At 39.4% G+C, this 24,257-nt stretch overlaps 1 protein-coding gene across 1 annotated transcript in view; it reads right to left on the bottom strand.

Annotated features, from left to right (window-relative positions):
- Positions 1-24,257, bottom strand: part of LOC117287794 (atrial natriuretic peptide receptor 1-like) — a 98,830-nt gene that overhangs the window by 62,915 nt on the left and 11,658 nt on the right. Inside the window, exons 2-5 of the mRNA XM_033768311.1 lie at positions 13,472-13,607; positions 11,871-11,965; positions 4,414-4,555; positions 3,190-3,265 (exon numbers count right to left, since the gene is read on the bottom strand). Coding sequence (XP_033624202.1) covers positions 3,190-3,265; positions 4,414-4,555; positions 11,871-11,965; positions 13,472-13,607 — 449 coding nt within the window. The remainder of the gene's footprint in view (positions 1-3,189; positions 3,266-4,413; positions 4,556-11,870; positions 11,966-13,471; positions 13,608-24,257) is intronic.

The raw sequence follows: 24,257 nt of genomic DNA, 5'->3' as shown, positions 1-24,257 counted from the left end.
CGCATGGTGACGCCGAAGAATAGCCGTAGCCGTAGCCGTTTTCGGACACAGCCGGACGGTTTCCTTTGCTCTGACTTTTCCCACCACAACTTGTGGACAACTATGTTGCTCATGACGTTTTTGTTTGTTTTACCGGTTTTGTTTGCTCTGCCTTTCCCGCCAAAACTAGACGGAACTATGTTGCTGAGGGCGTCCTATATGTTTCGACGCATGACGACGCGGACTTAAAGCCGTAGCAGTAGCTGTAGCCGTGACACAGCCAACATTTTTGTTTGCTCTGCCTTTCCAGCCCAAACTAGTGGACAGTGCACGTCATAAAGCGCAGTCAACAACCGTATAGCTATATCGCATTACGAATGCCGCTCGCGTAGAATTTAAACGACACAATTAGCACAAAGGATAGATGACGTCAGATGAAGACTCGTTATATTTAAAAGGACCTTTGCAGTTAGAGTGACTTTTGCACAGGCTCAAGTTTCCATCTTTAACTTGACACATTTTCTTCAAAAGCCCCCAAGGGAAACGTAAAATGTTCAATGAAATCTTGGTGCTTTTAGGCGGCCTGGGAAAACGGATTTATTTCTTAATACGATCAGACAATTACTGCCCGAGCCAGTGTGAGCCGGATGAATCTTCAAGAACTGATCGCAAATCCGTATTATGTTTTTGTCTTCTTTTCAAAAATTGAGAGACGTTCATCACTAATGCATGCACTCATTTTGAGTTGAGATGCGAGAGTTGACACCGGTGTACTTTTCATGTGGTTCTCCTATCAGTCAACGTCTGCAGAGGCTCGAATCATCTCTATTTAGCACGGATTGGGTCCACGGGAGTAGACACTGTATACATTGAAACGCCCGTACCAATCATCAAGCCCAAGCCTCCAAGAAGTCAAGTGGACTAAACTTGAAGAAGGCCTTTTCGTCATGGTTAGCAGAGTCCCTAGTTTGATGAGCGTCATGCTTCAATGAGTTTGGAGACGGGCGGCTTATGGTCTGGAAACAAAACTCAATCAACACTTATTCCCGCGAGGCGCTAGGGGATCCCATGGGAGTGTAACTTGCTACATGTAGCGCGATGGTGTTGCACTCGCTGTCAATTTCCTGCCATCATTTTTAAGCGAGCCAGTTAGCGAGCGGTGTAAAGTTCAACTTCAATGTGTGTGTTGGTTGAGAACGGCTTAGATTATTGGGTCATTCCCCTTTTCGAATTTCCTATTCTAGTTGTGATGAGCAGAGACACTGTGGTCCGCTTTCATTAAATTAAAATAAATGCGTCTTCAATGACAACATTGATAAAATCAAACAGAACATTTTTTTTATGCGTAATTTGTATTTTTTTCACACTAGTCAGGAAGAAACCTTTTTAGAACCAGTGGTATCATGATGCAGCCTCATTCATACTATCGCAATGAATGTTAATAGGAACTAGAAACAGGTATTTCAACTTAGTAATTACGTACAAAAAGGTATCCAATGAAAACCTCCCATTTAGCACAAATCGAAACGATAACAAAAAAAATGTCTGAGACGAACGTGACGTTAACTTGTGGTCGGTGTACAACAAATTGTGTTCCCAACGAATCTCGGAGCAAGTCACGTTTAGCAGCATATGTTTATGAGGAACAACAATGGCGCGAAGTGGTCGTTTTATTTGAATGTAAACACACCGGCGTGCCATGCACACGCCGTGAGGAAATTAACTGCTCACTGACAATGTTTGTCCTGAGGTTAAAAAGTCACTTATCTGTGGCGTCTTAAAGGCACTGGACACCTTTGGTAGTTGTCAAAGACCAGTATTCTCACTTGGTGTATCCCAATGTATGCATAAAATAAAAAATCTTTGAACATTTTGATTCAATTGGTCATCGAATTGTTGGCAGAATAATACAGAAAAACACCCTTGTTGCACAAGTTTGTGCGCTTTAAGATGCCTAATAGAAGGCTTCATGTCTGATTTTGTTTAACGTTTGAGTGAGAAATAACTTCTTTCTCAAAAACCACGTTACTTCAGAGGGAGCCGTTTCTCACAATGTTTTATACTACCAACAGCTCTACATTGCTCACTACCAAGTAAGTTTTTTTATGCTAACAATTATTTTAAGTATTATCAATAGTGTCCAAGCCTTTAATGATGATATTAACAGCTTCGCCCATGCATTCAATGTGTATGTTCAGTCAATACAGCTCAAACAACACCTTTTAAAAACTCGAATCGTAAATGTAGGAGGAATTCATGCTCGGGCTGGAGTACATTATGTTTTTAGTCTGTTAAAAAGTGCCGTTCGGATTTCAGTCACGTTCCACTAAGTCACATTTGGTTCCCCCATGTCGGACCTACCCAATGGGAATCGACAATGAGGTGGTCTGAAATGAGGAGGCGGGGCCTGGTCAAGATGGAGGAGGGGCTTTTCAAGATGGAGGAGGGGGCTTTTCAAGATGAAGGAGGGCACCTTCAAGATGGATTGCCCTTCGATGGAATGTTTTATCCTACCATTTAAATAATTATTAAATAATTCATTTTTTTTTATATAAATAATACGTTGTATGTCATGAGTCACAAACATTTTGGGAAGAAAAACAAGTGGTTTTCAGAGCTACTTGACTTTTAAAAGAAATATCAAAAATCATCAACTTTAATTAAGTTGTAATGAACTTTGTGAAACAAATGTATGGACGCTAGTTAAAAACAATATAAGACGAAGTTTCGAAATTTTGAATTAAGTTTATATTTTGAGGATAGGCATAACGATATACCTTCATCCCTTGAGGAATTGGCAAAACAACTGCAAGGGATACTTTCAAGGAATATCAGTAACAATAATACAGGCAACTCAATTTAAATATCATTAGGTCATTATGAGTATTTGGTCCGCTGCTCCAATCCGGTTAATTGTCAGTATAATTATTGCTGTAAAAAAAGATACTGTCACGAGAGGGCGCTGCGGAATAACCCCCAAAACGCATGTGGGAAAACAAGGTGTAAGACTACACAGCACGTTGGGTGGTTTTTCGTTTTGACTGAAAATGGTGCCAGAAACCACATGACCAAAACGGGGGTTGGGGGGAACTGCCTCTATGAGATGCAACGCACCTGACTTTTTTAACGAGTAGCTGTCGTGGTTCTAATTGGTCAAAGGATTTAAAGGGGGCGGAGCTTATTGAATTGATTGACAGAGATAATACGTACCTGACTATGTAGATGATTATTACTGCAGCTATAACGATCACGACGGCCATTGATATCATCATAATCATCACAGTAGCTGTTGAAGAAGAAGAAAAAAATCTCCTCAGTTAATTTTCACAAAACCTTATGATCCCATTATTGAAATCTGATAAGACTTATTGGATTCTCAACAAGAAAACCATTGGGTTTGAAGGTAAACATTGCACCGGGTACCCTTTTCTCAAAGCAGTCCATTCTCTTTGAAATAAGGGTAACAAACACAAAACACAATGTCCACAGATTTACATTAAACTTATACCGTTTGAAGATAATGGTCGTAGAAAGCGTACCTCGAAATATTAGTTGACGAGGTGCTGTAGTTTTTTTAGAAATAACTAAAACAATGTCATGAAAATACGTTTTTACATTCTAAAATAATGTTCGTCTCATGATCACTGAGACGAAATTATTTTCATGACATTGTTCTACTAATTTCTCAAAAACTACAGCACCTCAGCAAGTAATATTTTTAGGGAAGCTTTCTACTATCATAATTTCCAAACTACGAAGTTTAATGTAAATCTGTGGACGTTGTGTTTTTTTGTCCTACAAAAAAAACATAGACCCTTTAATCATCATCTTTATATCCATTGGAGTACAGTTTGAACCAAAAGCAATTTAACCTGGAACGATTGTACCCCTCAAGCAAAGTATCATGACCCGTCATAAGACCCAAATCCCTCGATGGTAGTTTCACAAAACAAATGTTCAGTCTGCTAAGGAAAATCGCATCAACAGTCTACCTTTCGAAAAGAATCCTCCGTACACAATTATTCTAATGACATTTCTTTTTGTCAGTATGTCTTAAAGGCATTGGACACATTTGGTAATTGTCAAAGACCAGTATTCCCACTTGGTGTTTCCCAACATTTGCATAAAATAACAACTCTATAAATTTGGGCTCAATTGGTCATTGAAGTTGCATAAGAACAATGACAGAAAAAGTACATGGTACTTTGTATGCTTTCAGATACATAACAAAACGGCTGCAGCTGAAGTCTTTTATTATTTTGGGTGAGAAATTACCTCTTTCTCAAAAACTACGTTACTTCAGAGGGAGCCGTTTCTCACAATGTTTTATACTATCACCAACTCCCCATTGCTCGTTATACCAAGTAAGTTTTTATTCTGACAATTATTTCGAGTAATGACCAATAGTGTCCATGCCTTTAAACTTAAACTTACAATTGCCTTCGTCTTCAGGGCACAGTTCATCCTTAAAGCCACAATCAGGGACATCTTTAGGTGGTGTTTTTCCCGGCCAGTCGATTGTCACACCGGGTACAGGATGGTACACTTTTGCTACACCATCGTAATGTCCTGCAACCTGTAACACACACAAAAATGGAGACAAATTGTTTAAAAAAATAATTTCTACATGACCGCACATACCTCGCAAAAGCATCATCAAGAGAGGGCGCCATATATAAACTGATTGTCAAGGTCACTGGATATTGTCGGTCTTATTAATAGGCACGCACGAATGTCCAATTTAGGTATGTGTGGTTCGAATTCAATGTCTCTGTATTGATATCACGACTAGGAATGCCAGGTGCATCCACAAGAGGGCGCTCTACTGCAGCAAAGAACAGCTCTTAAATTTTCCTCGTGGTCACTATGTCAATGGTTTTGTCAGCAAACATTTCGTCAATATTAGGGAAATGGACGCACCTAACGTTATAGAAGAGACGCATTTTGGCAGTGACTTATTCCGGTTCATTTTGGGGGCATCCCAAATTGTGTCGTAAATAAACAAGACATAATTGATATGTTTTGGTTTGCAAATGTAACTGTCATTAGGTTGTATTCTCGGGAAATGTTTTGTGTGTATACTGAATTAACTGAGGTAAATACATTTACTGTAGACATGAGCAAAGAGATTAAGGGTTCAGATAGTATTTACACCAAATCGTGTACGATTAATTCCGTTCACAGCTATTTTCTGCTCTTTTCACGAACAGAGCATGTAGCCGCAAATCGGGGGAAAAATTAACGTTCTCTTCAAAAGATGTTATCCATGTGACTGACCTTAAAACAACGTTACAGATAAGACAGTTCAACCATAGCTTGTCGCCTACCATCACGTTCAATTATGACAAGGTGTGATGCACGCACTATATTGAACACAGAGCCGCTGCGGGCGTATAGGGCCCTTGCACTTCTTTTTAACAAAACTTTAATTTCCGTCTGGAATGCATTTAGTAAAGAGGCACTGACTGATTGCCTGAGCATGATCTTGACACTTGAGTTGGTATTTGAATGGATGGTGGATAAGCACGGGCCATGCCTTGAGGTCTAAATATATATGGGGTGTCGTGGCCGAGTGGATAAGAGCACCGAACTCAAGCTTTGGTGCTTCTGTTCAGCAGAGTGTGGGTTCGAATCCCAGTCGTGACACTTGTGTCCCTGAGCAAGACACTTCACTAAACTTGCTTCTCTCCACCCAGGGGTAAATGGGTACCTGTGAGGGCAGAGATGATTGTGATTATTTTAACCGAGTAGTGTATATATTGCGCACAGGCTGTTTATACTCCCCAGGGAGCTAAGATGGTTTAAGGAATGTATACTACGATGCTTTAGAAAGAAAGAACAAAAAGTCGACGCAGAGTATAATATAGCGATGTCATTCTTGATTGAATGACATGATCACGATCTTCCGGATATAACTATGGGAATTTCTGAAAACCTTCAACCAAAGTGAATCACTTTAATTGAATTAACGGAAACAAATATACAAATACCTTTCCATTTAAACCACATACAAAAAAGTAATCATATCAATATAATATAGACATCTTCTCTATTTTCTGTTCCGATTCTATAATTGTGCACCCGGTTTTCTGGTGTGTCGTTCTTTGTTTCATTAGACTGTAGCTCTGTGGCCTTGTCTTGCCTGAAAGGAAATGCAGACTCCCTGATTGGCCGATCTCACAACAAACGCGGAAAAAAAAATTGCATTCAACTAAACAAAAAAGGGGAAAAAAAATTCTCAGACGGCACGAATTCCAAGTCTCACATTCACTTCACCGGCAAGGCCACACGAAGTCATCGATTTGTCGCTATGAAGTAAGACCCATTACCGTCGCCGATGCAAAAATTGTTTTACGGTATTTTCCCTTCTTATCAGCGATTCTACGTTCTTGCATATGGATTTGGAAGTTTTTTTTTTCTAAGGCCATTGAGTAAACAACGGGGATTTCACCTTGGATGGGGAGATTCAGAGCAAAATGGCGAGTGGGTGCAGTGGTCATGCAGTCGTAGGTGTTGTTAAAAAAGAAACCAAGATGACAACCGCAATAGAGTCAAGAGGACCCTTTTCATGTCACACATTTTAACTACCTATAGTTATGACCCCCACAGCAGACTCGTTTACATGTTTCTTTTATCTTGTACCCTAAACCTTACATAGCATGCCATTCGGGATAATCACTAAATAAATGGGGTCTATTAAAAAAACAAGTAGTTTGCAAAACGATATCCAGATATTTGAAAAGAAGCTTCGTTAGGCATGAGAAAAGGGATACATGCGATGTTCCCCACTATAGAAACCATGGTGGTGAACAAGATTGCTGTACAAAGCATGACTGTTAAAGGAACACGTTGCCTTGAATCGGTCGAGTTGGTCTTTGACAAGCGTTTGTAACCGTTTTTTATAAAATGCATGTGGGTAGAAAGATGTAAAAGTAGAATACAATGATCCACACAAACATGCCTCTAATTTGCACGGTTTTCCTTTTACCTCGTCGACTAACACGGTCGGCCATTTATGGGAGTCAAATGTTCGGCCATTTATGGGAGTCAAATGTTCGACTCCCATAAATGGCCGACCGTGTTAGTCGCTCAAACCATATGCATTTTATAAAAAACGGTTACAAACGCTTTTTTTTAGACCAACTCGTCCGATCCAAGGCAACGTGTTCCTTTAAACAACACAGCAAGGATATTCAACTTTTCATTGATTTACTAAAACCTTGATTTTGGCTCAGGCTAATACAACGTTGTCATCAATCAATTTAAAACCTGTGCAGCAAAACATGCCTTTAAAATAGATGACCGAGTGTAGGGATGGGTCTTGAGTCAAGACTAACAATTCCTTTTTCGGCTATACTTGAGGGGAAACTCTCCAGATTCCGATGTTTGTATTTTTTTCATCAAAGTGTTGAACATTGAATGTTTAATAGATGTCATCTGTATTCGTAGTTAATGTACACAGCTCATGTTTTGAAAAATGTGGACAGCTGGTTGTCCCATTTCTACCAATAATGTGATAATTTGAATCCGCTTTGGAATAAGATGCCCTGTCGCCGGAGATTGTACAAGACATCCACAACAAACTGAAGACATATAGGCTAGTTTATCATAGGCCTACAGCTTAGCCCAAAATTTACCCCCCAAAATCGTGAAATTATGGTATAACAATAAATATTATATTAACTGACAAGAGTCTTATTCAGAGAGTATTCTGTGCCAATGAGCACTATGTTCAGTTTCCTGCGTTTCGTATTCCCATGTTCATTATAACCTCGTTCCCACCGTAGGTCTGTAGCCATCCTCTGCCTTTTCTACATATATCTTCATGGTAAATGTGTCAACAGTGTGTCTGACCTGGTTCCTCCTGTAATCAGGATGTTTGAGCGTGAACAGGCTTTCTGCTTCTTTTCATCCACACACTCTTGCTTTGCTGAGGTAGAACAAAGAGCCATTCCAACAGCTTTATTCCACATACTGCATCTCGTTTGAACTCCTTGCCTGGTGAAAGTTTTCATACATCCTACATCTTGACTGTTTTAAGAGGAAGATAAAATCATACCTCTAGCTCCCCTGAGTTATTCTCATCTTTAATATTTTCTTCGTGTGGCCCCTTTACCAAGAGTTGATTTTGGCCTATAAAGGGTGAACTTATATTTTTTGTAATGAGATAAACATGAATCAATTAGGTTGTATCGACAAACTCCAGAATCCAAGATGACACAATGTACAATCAAGACCACAAAAACATCTACAGCAGACACGAGATAGCGACAGAGGCATGTGCTTCATTCCATGGAAATAGTTTACGAGAAAATGTGACGACGAACAAGGACTAACGACTGAACACTAATAGTACTTCTTGGCAAAACAGTTTTTCCACATGTTCGACTCTGATGCAAATCTAAACATCCAAAGATGACCGATCAAGGAGACCGCCAACTAAGGACTAGATATTTAAACTCCGTTGGTAGTGCGCCAGCACGTTAATCCAGGGTCGTTGGTTCATGCCCGCTCTAGTCAATTGTTCTTTGTTAAACCCCAAATCTAATCTGAACACCGCAATAACTGAGTGTTCGTTTAGGGTGGGTTATATTACCAGAGAAACATCTATCTATTTCAGACTAAACATTAAAGTGATAATAATTTCAATGTGTTTTCACAATTGTTTCTCATTTACATACAGACAAACTCAGCTGTCTCCCTTTAACAATGGTGCACCCATTGTGCCCCTACAATGCTACCTTAGTTTCGGCGCTTGGGTTTTGTATTTTTTAGAAACAATAAATGGTTAGAACATTTACAATACAGAACTGTTTAGGACCTTTATTAAAAATATTGTTATTGAATTACACGTAATTCAGACGCTGTAGAGCTAAGAGAGAGAGTTTATTAAGATGTTTCAATGGCCTTGAACTGTCACCAGCAAACCCGTATACCCTCGCATAGCTGTCATCATAGACGACGTCAAAAGCGCGCCAACCATCACGTCACACGATTTAATTAAGCCCAGTCGGTTGCTGAAGCAAATTGCTGCCTCTCACCTTAAAGTGACCTGGGAACGACCACTATATTTCAGTCCAGATAGTCTATTTTGGTCGTCGTGTAAAATTATGCACACGATACCTTTATTTTGGCATATCTCTATTAATTTTTTAGACATGTTCATTTTTGCGTCGACGCAAACATTAAGTCAATGTTTAAGCATGGCCCATGGTTTAATTTATTCCCACTTATTAATTATCATACGTTATGACAAGCACTACAGCTATTTTGATCAAAACTATTTTGATAAAGGATTCCCCAACAAGTTGATTATTTTTCACTCAAACATTTGAAGCTTAGAAACGATTTCATGCATGAATCACTTCTCATATTTCTAAATGGTTGGTACCCTTTTAAGAATGCTGTGTCAAGAAATACGGTTGGTACTCGCCGTAACCTCACTAAACATGGATGGATGTTCGTGTGTAATTACCGTGACATTTTTTGTTGCTGAATTTTTGTCCAGCAAGTAGAAACTGTATTCAACTGAGACTTTCAGAAGAACCTTTCATTAACTTTCAATATAGTTTTGCTTATAAATCACGTTACAATGACAAAACCCAATCCGTGACCACCTTTAAGAAAGCAGACAGATTGACACAACTTGTTTGGGTGTAGACTTTGTTTACATTTGGACAAACTGCTACAAACAAATAGTGCCGGTGTGATTGCGAGGGGATCGTTCATTTCCTTACTTTTTAGCTACGTGTATCTAAAAAGGAACCAAATAGCTAAGATTGTTTGCATTCGACTAGATCGGCTGCGACATAGGACACCACATGCCCTTTATACTCGATCTCATTCCTAGCAAGATGGAGGGAGGAAGGTATAGAGAAACATAAGCCCCTGGAAACATCTTGCCGATGCGGCAGGAAATCGGGCAGGAAACAAGATGTACGTGGGGGTTTTCCCGCGTGGATACATCAAAGCAATTTAGTGTTTACTTAACAGCGCCAGTCAAACTCGAAGTCATGACACAACGTCTTCGGCAGAGCTCGAGAAACCGTGACCGAACGCGTGACGAGCTTGGGATGAGTCTGGCCCCATGTTCATTTTATACACAAAGGACGACCGAAAAAAAGATAAATGCAGTCACGTCGGAAGCACCAGAACCCACAAGGGTAACCATGTATTTGCTTTAAGCCGTTTTTGAAACGCGGAGAATACGGTGGAAAAAACACGTGCATGGTTCCCTTGGATGATACAATCCAAGAAGTGGTTGCTTCTCTAGAAAACTTGTCTAACAAAAACCGAGTCATGAGGGATATTCAACACAACACGCTTATATAATGCAAACATTTAGTTTGTGTGAATAGCACACTGAACGAGAAAAGTCATATTCGTATTTTGAGGAGAATTTTGTTTCAGTTTCAAAAATGGTTCAGTTTACCACACCAGTTTCAGGGTTAACATAATTAATATACCACCAAAAAACCAACCCCTCTTCATTAAACTACCCGTTCATATTTTGGTTAATTAAATAACAATCGTGCAAATTTTAATTAATTCAAAAGTATTGTTTTTTTTCCAAGGTAATTAAGTTTCCAATTTTAAAAAGATATTTCCACTTTAAACCTTTTACATTCACGGTCGTAGATGCTTCAAATTGATGAAATAATAGAGGTCGGCGCCCGAATAAAGCCTTTATTAATCCGGTGTCAATTCAACAAAATTGTCAAAAAAAGGAAGAAAGGTTTGGTTGAAACTGATGGAAAAATGATAAAGGAATTTAATTGTTAACGACATGTTCACCAGACGCAGTGATGTAATCAGATATAACCAGGGTGTAGAACGATTTCACGGCTGACTGACAAGTTCGTTGACAGAGAGGGAGAATTTGTTTATGAACCAAGCGTTATAATAATCTTGAAAAGAAATAACTCCTGTAACCACGGCCCAATTTCATAGAGCTGCTTTATAGTAAAATCAGATTACCGGCCAAGACTCCACTCAATTATTATGCTAAATGAACAATAGCTTAATATCAGTCACAAGCAATGTATATGTCATGAAATTTTGGCCAGTAACATGTGTAAAATAAGCAAGCTATTTTCGTGCTTAAGCAATTTGTTTTGCTTAAGCAGCTCTATAAAATTGGCCCAAGGTCTCGAGACCGAATGTGGGTACTTCCAAGGGAGTTGTGTTTTTAAATGAGTGTCCACATTTGCAAGGAGACAGTTAGACTGAAGTTCTTACGTTGGGGAAGGTTGCTATTCTGAAACGGTGACTAATGCTCCACAATAAGTTACGTAAAAAATTTTGCACACTAAGTCAGCACATTTGAAGCAGCTTCAAAAACTTGCAAGAATTGGCTCGCTTTAAGACCCCCTGTGCATGCATGCTTTTCCACACACGAAACAATAAGAACTACTACAAATGCTGTCGATGTTTATCAAATATTGAATGTTTATGTAGCTGATTGGTGTACATTCATCGCAACAGTGACGGGCATTACGTGAGTTAATTCAGTGTGTTGGTCAATCGGAATCAAACGCCAATGCATTCACACGCAACACCAACTACACGGTCCGTTTAGTGTACAGTCACCGGATAATACTTGTAAATGGACAACCATTACCGCTTGGTGGCGTTGGTCATCACTCTTCCACAGCGCCTTGCATGCGTTGTGAGATCTACAACCACTTTCAAGGCGTGATATAAGCACTTCTACTCTTCGGTGTAGTATGCTCAAAATGCCTAATAGTGGCACCGGGGATTGGTAAAATATGTTTGCACCTCTGCTGATGGCGCAAATCACTCTACACAAGCATTGACTGATCTCTAGGATACTGATACAAATGGAGATCAGGGGGCTCTGCACAGTAAATAACTTAGTAATCGATACTTACCGTAAATACACCGTTTTCGATATCGGTCATTTCGAGTAGCGAATAATCGGCCTCTCGGTCACCATTAGCGTCGATTGTCACGTTTCCCATTATACCTGGACAAATATACAGACAATTTAAGTTATAAAATATTCAACGCAACCTCTAATAATTGTATTTTATAGATCAAAGAATATGTTGTGAAATTGACTGGTTGTTTTATTCCAAATTCAGGAACACGCCAATAACACGGGGGTTGGGGGAGTACAACCGTTTTGTACGTACCAACCAACAGTTAGTACAACGGGGGAAGCGTTTACATGAAAGTAACGTGGAGATACAATAATACATAAAATACTTTGAGTTGTTGATTTTAGACAAAGGAAATGTTACAACAATATGTTAGTATGTGCGGACAGCGGTCCGCTTGTCAGGGTTTTGTTAATCTTTGTGTTTGACACGAGTCTTTAGGGATGATAACCCGGTGAATTTCGACCGTTTTTCACATCATAACAAGCCTATCTCTGTTAAATCCACGCAATAGGTTACGTACATTATACCAATGTCAAGAAGTGAAACATTATTTGTTGCATTTGTTCGAAACAACTATAATTATGTGTTATTTTAAAAGTAAAACACAGATAGACCCGACGTCCGGATTAAAGTTGTTTTCAATGGCAGAACTTCCCCTTACGACGAAAGGTCAGTCACTCGCACCGTTTAAACCTGTTAAATTAACTACACGGATAGCGATCGTTTTAAAATAAGCAAATTAGGTACATGTACTTGTAGATTCTGCCAACCAATGCAAAACAACCGTTATCATCGATCAATGTTCACCTACGCATGCTATGGGTTGTAATTGTGTAACATTAGGCTGATGAGTTCATGTTTTACCACTTAAAACTGTGGAGTCTGCACCATGTCCGGAGGTAGACCTTAATTATTAACCTTCATTAAACACGACTAAGAAATACGCAACAGTGTGTGGTAACTCCGTCTTGTGATATCGCCGTCCATCTTAACGCCGAAATGTTTAATTGAAATTGGCGCCCTATCTTTGATTAGAGAATTTCTGAATAAGAACACCCGTTATTTTTTTCCAGAGCGCCGTGCATGGAAAGGGAACGTAAAAGAGGTAATTGGCGACCCTGTGCTTTGTATTAGTTATCGGTAGAGGGCGCTACAGGGCCTGTTTTTGGAGGACTGGGCTTGCCTAAAAATCTGGGTCGAAACAGGTTCGTTTCGACAAAGATGTTTGTGTTCAACAAATATATCTTCTCTAGTAATTCGTGTTGCGACTTTGGCAAAGACGTTAACAAAAAGAATATTATCAACAGCTACAAGCACCAAATAAATTTGTATGGGCTTTGTTTTTGCAGTAATTACCAACGGGCTAACCCTTTAAACTGAGTGTACTGGATATTGAACCGGGTTCTCATCCTGCTTTTTTGCGTGACACTAGCAGCTGCTAATCCACACTGCCGGGCCAAATCCGGGTTTGATCCCTTTTCTGAATCTAGTATAAACTAGGGGTCATAGGTCACATGGCGGAAGGAACCAAGGTTAAACCCAACCTGAAGTCTAGTTTGCGTTTTTATGTGAGAATGTTCCAAAGTTACCTTCAAAAGTTCTGTTCCACATCCGATGAGTCAAGGCTTTACCGTCTCGAGGGTCCTCATTGGCTTCCAGGGTCTCGTTCAGTGCCATGGCGTACAGAATCACGGCATCGTGGAAAGCACCTACAAATGTGTTGACCTAGAGAGATGGAGAAGGGGAAGTGTATTATTAATAAGTGTAGGCCATGACTGTTTGTTTCGTTTTCGAAAGGGCAAGGGCACCAAGATATTTTCTCTCGGTAGAGAAATTTAACGACGCTTTTAAACTAATCCACGGTTTCTAAATATATTTTATGTGCTTACATTTTGGTGGGATATGAATAGTTAAAACCATGAGTGGCATTGTTTTATGAAGGTTATCGTAAATTATACCATAAACTGTCTGCCAAAACTGTCTGCCAAAACGAAGACGAGGTAAAGTCTGTCAAACAATGGGACACTGGTGAAAAGAATACAATGAAGGAATTAACTACTTTCGTCACGCACACGACAGTCGACACACACCGTTTTACGGGAAAAGCCTAGAATTGAAGTCATGATCAGAAATTATTTTTTGGAAACTTAGCTACATTTGGATACAGTTTTTTTTTAACCGTTTAGTTGTACTGTTGAACATGACTTAGGTTGGTTTAAAGGCAGTGGACATTATTGGTAATTACTCGAAATTGACAGTGAATAGAAACCATGTTAATAACATGTTCTAGATCAAGGCATGTTCTAGATCAGGGGTAGTCATAACTGGCAGCTGGAATGTTTAGGACACTCTAGAGCTCTATCAAACAAAATATGAAGTCATTGGATCCGATTAGGAACAGTTAGTGTGGGGCCTGATTGCTCAAACAACCGGAAGGAATGTTAAAAGGACATCTGGCATGATAAGTTCGTTAAAATAAATGACACACTTTCAGCAAAAACTGTAAGCAAACACGGCAGAATCATTGGAAAAATATGTTCAGTACAAATTCTTGTTTTATTGGCTAATGCCTTGCGTGATTTAGAAATTAGTGAATTGCATATATGTGTTTGTAAGTATGAAGTGAAACCTAACTGGTAGGATGGTGTAAAAAAAGAAAGAAGAAAACTTAAGCTTGATGTAAATGCTCAATAAGTTGTGGCGGTTCTGAAATGAATGTGGTTTAAGAACTTTGACGTTTCAACCTGTTTCCTCCGAATGTATTCAGAAGAGGACGGGTAAAACCTTATCTGTGTGTGATTATCAACAGTGGTTCTCCACGCGAGTTAATGTTTTTTTGCAGACACTATCCTAAACACTGACTCTGTTTTCTGCCGAAACACATTACTAACCAGCACCTCTGACAAAATAATTATGAATTGTGCAGTGATTGAAGCTTTGCGTGAAAATAACAGAGAATTAAAAAAATAGAAAGTAAGTAAACTCTCTTGAAGACAAGCACTGTTTACTGATTGAAACGTCACCACACCACACCACACCAGCTCTTTTCAGAGCCAACACTCATCCAAAACAGATTTGTATCATGGTATTTTAACCCAACTCATGCATTCTAAAAAACATTGAGTTTGCTGATCAGAAGATTCATTCCAGATTGCATACCCCTTTAAGAATGAGCAGCTGTGTAATCATAAGTGAAGATAGTTTAGGAAGGGGGTGAAGGGAAATGTTGTGTGGTTAGAACAAGTACAGCTTCCCTGCCCCTGGGTATACACAGAGACGAACTTCCTGACGTTTCAAGTTATAACTCCGTGAACTTCGCTCAACGAGAGAACAAGAAGAACAAGACGTTTATCGATTAAACCTTAGCTATGTTTCGCTAAATTATTTCAAGCGGCGTGTATAGTGGCTACAGGGGTCCTTAATCCGAGAGATGTTCACAAAAGAGAGCGGTCATTTTGACGAGATACTGTTTAGCTTCACGTCTTTGATAGGTCTGACATTAACCTTCGGGCGCACAGTGAGAAATAATGGTTAGTGTGAATGGTCAGCGATTTGGTCAATGAAGAGATGTGCTGCACAATAACGGTACAGCTGTGAAAGGCTGTAATTTATTGGGGCAGGTACGAACGCGCTGCTAAATCGTTCACACGAGTCGGTGTTCAATGGTTCAATCAAGCAAACCGAAAAACCTAGTTGTATTCGTGGCCAAATACATCGATAGTAAAGTTTCCGACACGAAGAATTCAATTAACTCCTTTGTTCACATGCCACCAGATCACCAACGCTGCCTCAATGCTGAGAGCAAAGCATTATCACACAGCATGGGCACAATTAATAACTCATTGGTTCATTATTGGGAAATGTAGACGGGCAATTTGCAGGGCGGTCCCATCAATTTCGAACCCCATTATCTTTATGTGGACTACTCCATCATTAAGCAAAAATGGTAACAACTGCCGAAGTGGCAGCGTAAAACACTTTATAATTTCCCTTGAACGTTCCACTAGATCGGTAATTGTCATCCTGGTTGACGGCTGTACAAGGTGCTTGATTGAGCCTGGAATAGTTACACCACGAATTAATAAAGTAGGAAGACATCATTCATTCACACAGTGGTTCAGTTCAAAGACTGTTCTTAAAAATGAAGCACTGAGACGAACTCGCTTGACCGAGTTTCTTGTAGGGGAGAAAACGAACGAGAACTTCGACTCATTTATTTGCATCCAGTGGTTCAAAGAGTACACGCAGTACACGTGAAATTGCTCCGAAAGGGAAACGTCAAAGTGTCACCGGTTAGCCATGTATCTCTAACCAACGAGTGGAGAACCGATTTGGAGTTACCGCATTAACTTCATTTTAAAACTGTCTCAAAATAATCGGTACCAAACTTAGGTCAAAGATCACCTCTGCTATAAAGATAACATTCTCTAAACATTCTGGTACTCTGGTACTGTGGTATCGTGCATGCGATGACCCTTTAGTACTTATGGTCTATCTTTGAGAAACACGTTGCGCTTTTTGACCCTTGATTGTACCTTTTTGTCTTCCTTTTGTGCATCGGGTGGGAAGGTTTAATACTTTGGAACTCGTCTCGACTTCAAACTGTCCCTAATTATTATTTCATAAAAAAAATCTAAACAATTATTGAAAGACTGCATCAGGCCTGGAACATAACAGAGACCACTGAGGTCGTGGCCTTTGTTGTCCTGGTCATGGCCTTGGTGTCCCTTCAAAACGCCCAAATTGACTTTATTAGCTCTTCCAATGAAAGTGCCCTTTCCAAAATGAGAACGGCCTTGCCATTTCTAAAATATGCATCCAGGCAAGCTGCATTGACGTCTACTGAATCTATTTGAGAAACTTTGTGCCAGCACAAAAAGCTGATTTATCAAAGAAAAATAACTTGAACAGGCTGTAAGATGTCCTTGAGGGATTCAAATAACGATAATAAAATGGAGAAGTTATTCAATAGATCCATTCTTTATGCAGGCCTACAGGGAAATTTATAGTCAATGCCGTCAGACGTAATAAGAGCTAATAATTTGACGTGTAAACAGGTGAATATTACAGTTATACGTTGAGTATTACATTACAATTTGACAGTAATTCTTTTTAATAACTTGCTGTTATTAGTGGATGCCTTATTAGTGTGAACTGCTTCGTTTTAAGGGATCAATAACGGGACATAAACGACCTTTCAGAGACAAGCAACTGTTTGCATTCAAAGAAAAATAACATCATGCAATTTTTCGAAGGTGAAAATATTGATAATCATTTTTACTTTTTTTAAACCCATGAGGGTTTATAAATTTTCAAATCGCAATGAATTCGTAAAATTATACCGAATATATTTTACACTTTATTAAGTAGCTCATTTACTTATTCGCAACATTTGTGGAAATGGCTTTGTTAAAGAAGTATTCCGTTAGTCAAAAGCAGTCCGACCTTTAGGGAACGACTACGGACCATTTCCTAAAACCATCTCATCTAGTCCCGTTTTGGGGGGTCCTGAGGGGACTGTGGGGGATTTCTTCTTTCTCCCTTCCCATCTCTCTTTCTACAACATACAAATGAATATTACAAAATTGCACCAAGACAGAACCCACACTTAACAATCCGCCAGTAGATGGGTCTCGTGGGAAAGGGTTTACATTTTGTTGCTATTGGTCACATTCGAAGTCTTAAGCCGGTATTCAGTCGTACTACACCCACGAATTGAGCTGGGGTCACTGTGCACTTTTGTTTAAAGGTATAAGGGACATGACAAGATAGTGCCGGCCTGATACTTCACAGAGGCAAAGATCGCGACTGCCCCTGTGCCTGGTCTTTGTCTTGGTGCCTTTGAAATGCTCCTCAAGAAATTTACAATTTCCTCATAGGGTGCCCTTTACCAAGCAGAAAATGTCTTGGCGCCCTTGCCCCAACGAAGCTTACAGGCCTGTTAACGATCAAACATATTATACACAACTTCTTACTCTGAAAATTTATTTTTTTGTATAAATTTGTCTGAACAATCTTCTCAAAAAATAATTAGTTTTGATTTGATTTGGTAGAATCACAAACATGCAAATGAACGTTTATGACGTCTCTGACAGAATCTAAACCACTGACACCTGGTTTTCCCGTCTTGAAAACATGACCACTTTATTTGATTACAAATGTTAATATGTTAGTAATTGATATTAATTGAAAAAAAAAACAGAGGATACGAACGAACGCGTTCCTCCCAAACCCATGATGCTCACAACTATCCCTCGCTTGTTGCTGCGTTGTAATTTTATTCCCTGGAGATAATTTCACTATTCCTGAAAAAAATTAAAACCCATCAGACTGTCTAGAGGGAATACTTGCGATAACAAGAAAGGTCATGCCAACTTTTCACGTCAGGACTTGACAAGCGAAATAATGTGCTTTTAAAGCCATTATACACTTTCGGTAAACAGTATTGTCCAAGTCCCACACTTAGTGTATCACAACTTATATATAAAATAACAAACCTGTGAAAATTAAGGCTCAATCGGTCATCGGAGTCAGGAGAAAATAACGGGAAAACCCACTCTTGTTTCCGCGCGTTTTGCTGTGTCATGACATGTGTTTAAAATAAATCCGTAATTCTCGCTATCGAGAATTGATATTGTTTTGATGTTTTCTCAAAAAGTAACGCATTTCATGGAAAATATTTCAAGAGAAGTCTTTAACCATCACCTTTTGTAAACCTTGTAAATTATTTGTAAATCTGTGAACTTTTTCTTTTCTGTACCGAAAGTGTATAATGGCTTTAATGATTGAAATATGTATACCATAATCAGATATAGAAATTTGATAAACGTTTTTTTTTTCTTAAAATACACAACCAGGCCGGGTCATTATTGTCCCGGGTTCCAGGTCACCCATTGGTCAGTCTGAGCCAGCAACTGGTAACAAAAGAGGGGATTTTAGCCCATATTATGCATCAGTTTGAGAAAACCTCACCTATCATCGTGATAGTCTCAATTTAGCCTACCATCAACATCAACTAACAAGAGATTTGACAAGTTGAAGCCAATTATTCAACATGTTAAACATTACCTGCGAAGGGTTGTCGATATCGAGCCACACTATTTTGACCCGAACGGTGACAGGTTTTGAGACAACTTCCTAGACGAATGTGCAGCTCACTTTCTTGAGGTCACTTTCTTTTTCAAAATGAAAAAAGAAGCAAATCAAGGAGCCAAAGTTCTTCCTTCAACCAGAGACTATTAATACGGTCGGGTATGAAGTATGATGGACTAGACTTGTGACCAACTGATCGACTTTTTGTCAAGTCGGCACTTGATGCTTCTGCCACCGCATCAACTGTACTTCAACAGCTGGTTCTTAAATACGCAAAGTCAAGACGCAATGTGTCTCATGAGTTTAACACCGAATGAGCAGAATTTCATCGAAGTAAAGAGAAGTCATAAAATGACCTTTGAGTGAAAAGCACATCAAAGGAGGAAAGCCAAGGGAATAAACGATATACATGTAGTCTTATAACCAAGTCATTCACCTAAGCAATGTTTGAACAGATTTTGCAAGTGAAGTTGAACAGAAGAAAAATATTGTTGTCCTTTCACACAGGGTACATTTTGTAAAATTTTACAACCGCGCTACAATTTTAGCAAGGAACGCTTGCTAAATTGCTCTAGTGTGAAAACTCAACACACCAAGGAGTGTTAAGCATGACCAACTTGATGGATGTGTTCAATAGGATCCACACGGGCGTAACAAATATTGTTTCGAGGGTTTTCTTGTTAATTGGGAAAACCACGTCACTAATGTAAACACAGGGTCTTATGCCATGTCACGCCACTTTAAGTAATAGAGTAGTTCAAGTCTCTCTGTCTATACCAACAACAAACTAATTGCATTTGGAAAGAGTCAGCCTTTCGATGGAGCGTTTGGCCAAGGCCTAGAGTGCATGGAACCTGCGGGAAAGGCAGGAACCATTAGAAATGCACACGATTACCGTCGACGTGTTCAAAGTTGATCGCTGCCGCTTGGTTTCGTGTCATCCCCGCAGCACGTGGTAAACAAGCACCCGTTGACATGACATTCATTGAACGCTTGTGTTTATAACCTGGGTTTAATAATGTGCAATCTCATTTAAAGATGCTATGTCGGATTTTTTGCCCAAACATTAAAAAATAGATTTTGTTTGAGTGAATGGTATTTCAAAGAGTATTACCCGCTCTAACAGAAAAAAAACTTTTACTTTTAATGGTTAGGAACCATGACAAAAAAACAAAACGTTTCTTATAAACACATAAGAATTTGTCACGTGATATATTGTCGGGATCCCGACAAAAACAAATTTTGAGCACTTTATTTCACTGCTACTAATAATTGGCGGACTTTTTCGAGCAATGGCTCAAATGAAACTTCTAACTTTCTAGACCCCCATCAAAATACCCATTTAATTTTAAATCAAAATTTGTGGGACAAATCGGCCAAAAATCTGACATAGCATCTTTAAAGGCACTGCAGCCGATTTCACGAAACGCTAGGATTAATCATATCTCGAGTTGTGACGAGTAACTCGTCCTAACTTAGGATTCGTCTAAAGGTCTGAATGCTACAGTGCAGGGTTGGGACTCGTCCTAAAGTCCTAAGATTGATCTTAAGTTTAATAGGAAGAGTTTGGTGAAATCGACGGCTGGACCATATTGGTAATTACTCAAAATAGTTGTTATCATCATAACTTACTTGGTAATGAGAGCTGTTAATAATACAACATTGTTGGAAAAGTCTCTGAAGTAAGTTAATTTTTGAGAAAGTGGACAAAATGAAGATGACTGGAAAGTTGTATGATTGGCTTGACAACATGCGCTCTGATAAAAAATTAACAACACAAGGGGAAATGGTGCAGTTAAGCATAGAAGCGTAGAGCTTGATCTAAGCTGTCAGTAAGGCCTGGCTTAACAAACGACCTTGGGGCTTAGGCTGCCTAAGGCCTACTCAGCTCTGTTACCATTCCTGCAAATTTGACTGTAATCCCTTCGTACGCGGTAAAGTCGGTCATCATAATAATTAGCTTTCAACTCGAACTAATTTCGAGCCACATTTCGCAAATTTCATGCACTTAGGATTAGACACGCCCCATTCATTTGAGCCATCTATAATAACTCGTGTATGTATGCTATAGTTTGAATACACTTTTTTTAGTCGTTTTAACCGTCACAACAGCAGGGAAATGCCGTTGTACTATCTTTTAAGCCTTACAGCGCCAAGTGTACGGTAAAAATGGAACAAGTGTATGCATATCTGCAACAGATGGAATGAACATTAATTACAACCAACCCGTCAATTGTGATATGGATGGAGTGCTTGCTAATTTGGATATTTGAAAGCTTAAACTCATGTCACATTTTGTCTTATGTATATTTCCATACAATGCCATGTTTGCTTTGTTTATGCCATTGAATCTTCATTACAAACTTCTTATACTTCCTGTTCGTGTTCATACTCTGTTCAGAGGAAAACGCAGATGTACGGACTAGGTCAAGTTCCCTGCGACTACCTATGTACTGCATCACATCCGTTCTATTCAAAATAAAACCAAGAGCCGACCTTGTTTTTATCCTCAAGTTCAGTTTACCTTTAGCAAATACCAAAATAGAACTTAAGCAATATTAAACCACAAGGAAAACTATACTTGTTCAATTTAGAACATTTACCCAGTCTAAATAGTGTTTGAAGCTTTGCATGATGTGGAGTTTACTATTTACCTAGTCTGTTCCCATTGTGTTTGTTACTTGATGATTGAACTATACAGCACGTCACACGTCCTTGAGGTAATAATCCCTCTGCTGCCACTTCCCACTGCATGTTGTACAAACTTGGATATGATCCCTGGAGTACCAGGCAGTCTGACCTGCACCCCAAACAAAGATATTGACAAAACCGGGATACTGCTATCATTAATAATGCTAGAAGTAGAGCGCCGGTACGTTTTCGGTGGTTGCAGTTCTAAATCCTGCTCTAGTCAATGTATCTTTAAAGGATTTGGGTACTTTTTCAGAATGTCCATAGATTAACATTAAACTTACAGGGTTTGAAGATAATGATAGTGGAAAGCTTCCCTTCAAGTATTACTTAGTGAGGTGCTGTTGTTTTTGAGAAATGAGTAAAACAGTGTCATGAAAATATGTTTGTAAATGATTAAAATAATTTTCGTCTCATTAGACGAAAATTATTTTCATCTCATTAGACGAAAATTATTTTCATGACATTGTTTTACTCATTTCCCAAAAACCACAGCACCTCAGCAAGTAATATTTCCTGTGAAGCTTTCTTCTATCATTATCTTCAAACTGCGTAAGTTTAGTGTAAATCTGTGGACATTGTGTTTTTTGTCCTACAAAAGTTACATAGACCCTTCAAACCATCATTCGGCATTGACTTGTGTCTGTGACCCCATCGTGCTCAGATTGCAGCGGGGTTCATTGGTTTATTCAACCAACAGTTTACAACATAACCTAAGATACCAAAACAAATGTTTTTGTGTGCTTAACCAGCTCTTTGAAATTGAGCCCTGGTTGAAACGTAGACCTTCCCTGGATGGTAAATAGATGGCAATGACAATACCATTCAATAATCCACTCACTTCATTTGAAGATGTCGACTTTGTACTATGCCCAGTTAGGCCTATCTCAACACCCGCAACGCTTTGATTGATTAGGGTTCGGAAATTGGCAACTTGCAAAGCTCAATTTTGTTTCTGTGTACATCAATCGAGTGATGCATCAGGAAACATCATCGGAGGAGGAGGATGAGGCGAACATTCCTAAGACGGATTTTAAGTGTTCGTCAACAGCCGAAAAACTATTGCCATAATACTGTTTTGTGTGCTCGTTTTTGTTGTGTTTTTTTTTCGTCTGAAGACGGCACATTCTTGCGACAAGATGGCTCTCGCAATATGACGGCATTTGCAACAAGACGGCATTTGCCATACGACGGCATTCTTGCGACAAGAAGGCATTCTTGCAGCTTTCGGTATGTAGATTGCTTTTACAAAACACAACATGTAAGGATTCGTTTCTCAAAATGTGGTGACGAAATGACACGCATTCATTGAATTTGCATTGAGAAGAAACTGTGAATGAACGTTAACTCGCTGTGCAAACAAACAAGTATGAACATAAAAAACAATAGACCCAAATAAGACCAATAATAAGAAACTGACAAAGAAACGGGTCAAGTCCCCTGTGACCCCGTATAAATCCGGGTCACTTCTGACCCGGGAGAGTTTAAAGAGAGTAGGCCTACACCTTCCATTTGCGAGATCTCATCAATCTCAGTGAAAAAAAAAAACCCGCCAGTATCCAAGGTTACACTCTCACAATAAGTCGGCAGCCAACTTTTCTCGCAACTCTCATTTGTCAACGTCACAAATCGTTCAGCAAAACGCGTGGAGTGTGAACGAGTTTCCCGCGCATTTTAACACCTGCGCGGGGCCATTTGTTTAAACCCTTCCTCACTACAAACTCGCATCTAGTTTTTAATGACAGTGTTGAAGCTGTGCAAACAGGAAAATAAAAGAGACAGCTCGAAGTCGCACGTTTTTTTTTGGGTTGACGCTGGTCGGTAGAAACGGCTTTAGAAAATCAACTGAGTTCCGTTACTATGGTTACTGCCAGTGAGTTTCCTTTACTGGAGGAGAGGTGAGAGTGAAGACGACAACTGATCAAACCATGACTTTCATTTAAGAAAAATAAATGGGCGAGTTAATTTACCTCATAGCCTGATCATCCGAAGTCACAATAGACCTTATGCACATGACGTCATTTCAGTAGGGCGCCCTCACCTAGAGGTCAAAAGGAGGTTGTTAATTGACCAATAATGTGCGCCGCGCGTACAAATCCGTGCGTCTCGATTGTTTCGTCACCGTGTTTTCTCTAAGATGGCAGCTGGATGACGTCAATGCATTATAAGGTCTATTCGAAGCTCGTGAATTACGCCAGATATCTGCCGTTGAGCTCATGTACATAATCACCTCTGACCTCCCATCATTTCGCATAGCTTTCATGGTTCTAGTGGAGATCCGCATTTAAATCTGACGTACAAGTGTAAACGTATAAAACCAACGACAGGGGACCAGTTCAATTTACTTCGTAGCACCATGTTTAGACTGACGTACCACGGAAAGGGCGTCTACGAGAAGGCGAACGAAAATAAATCGCTCTTCGCCCGTAGTTAATTTACAAAAACCTCCGGGAATTAATAACTCTGGAAAGAAAAGTGGTATTGGATTTATCGCCCATCGTTGAAGAGTTCCGATTTATTGCTCGTTTGGAGTCACGTATGTTTCGCATTAATTTCATCAGATATACAAACCAATGTTATTGTTAACGTTCG

The sequence above is a fragment of the Asterias rubens genome, chromosome 3, assembly GCF_902459465.1.
Source record: "Asterias rubens chromosome 3, eAstRub1.3, whole genome shotgun sequence".
In the NCBI taxonomy this organism is placed as follows: Eukaryota; Metazoa; Echinodermata; class Asteroidea; order Forcipulatida; family Asteriidae; genus Asterias; species Asterias rubens.
The sequence above is the reverse complement of the archived record's forward strand: the minus strand, read 5'-3'. Positions and strand labels throughout refer to the sequence as shown.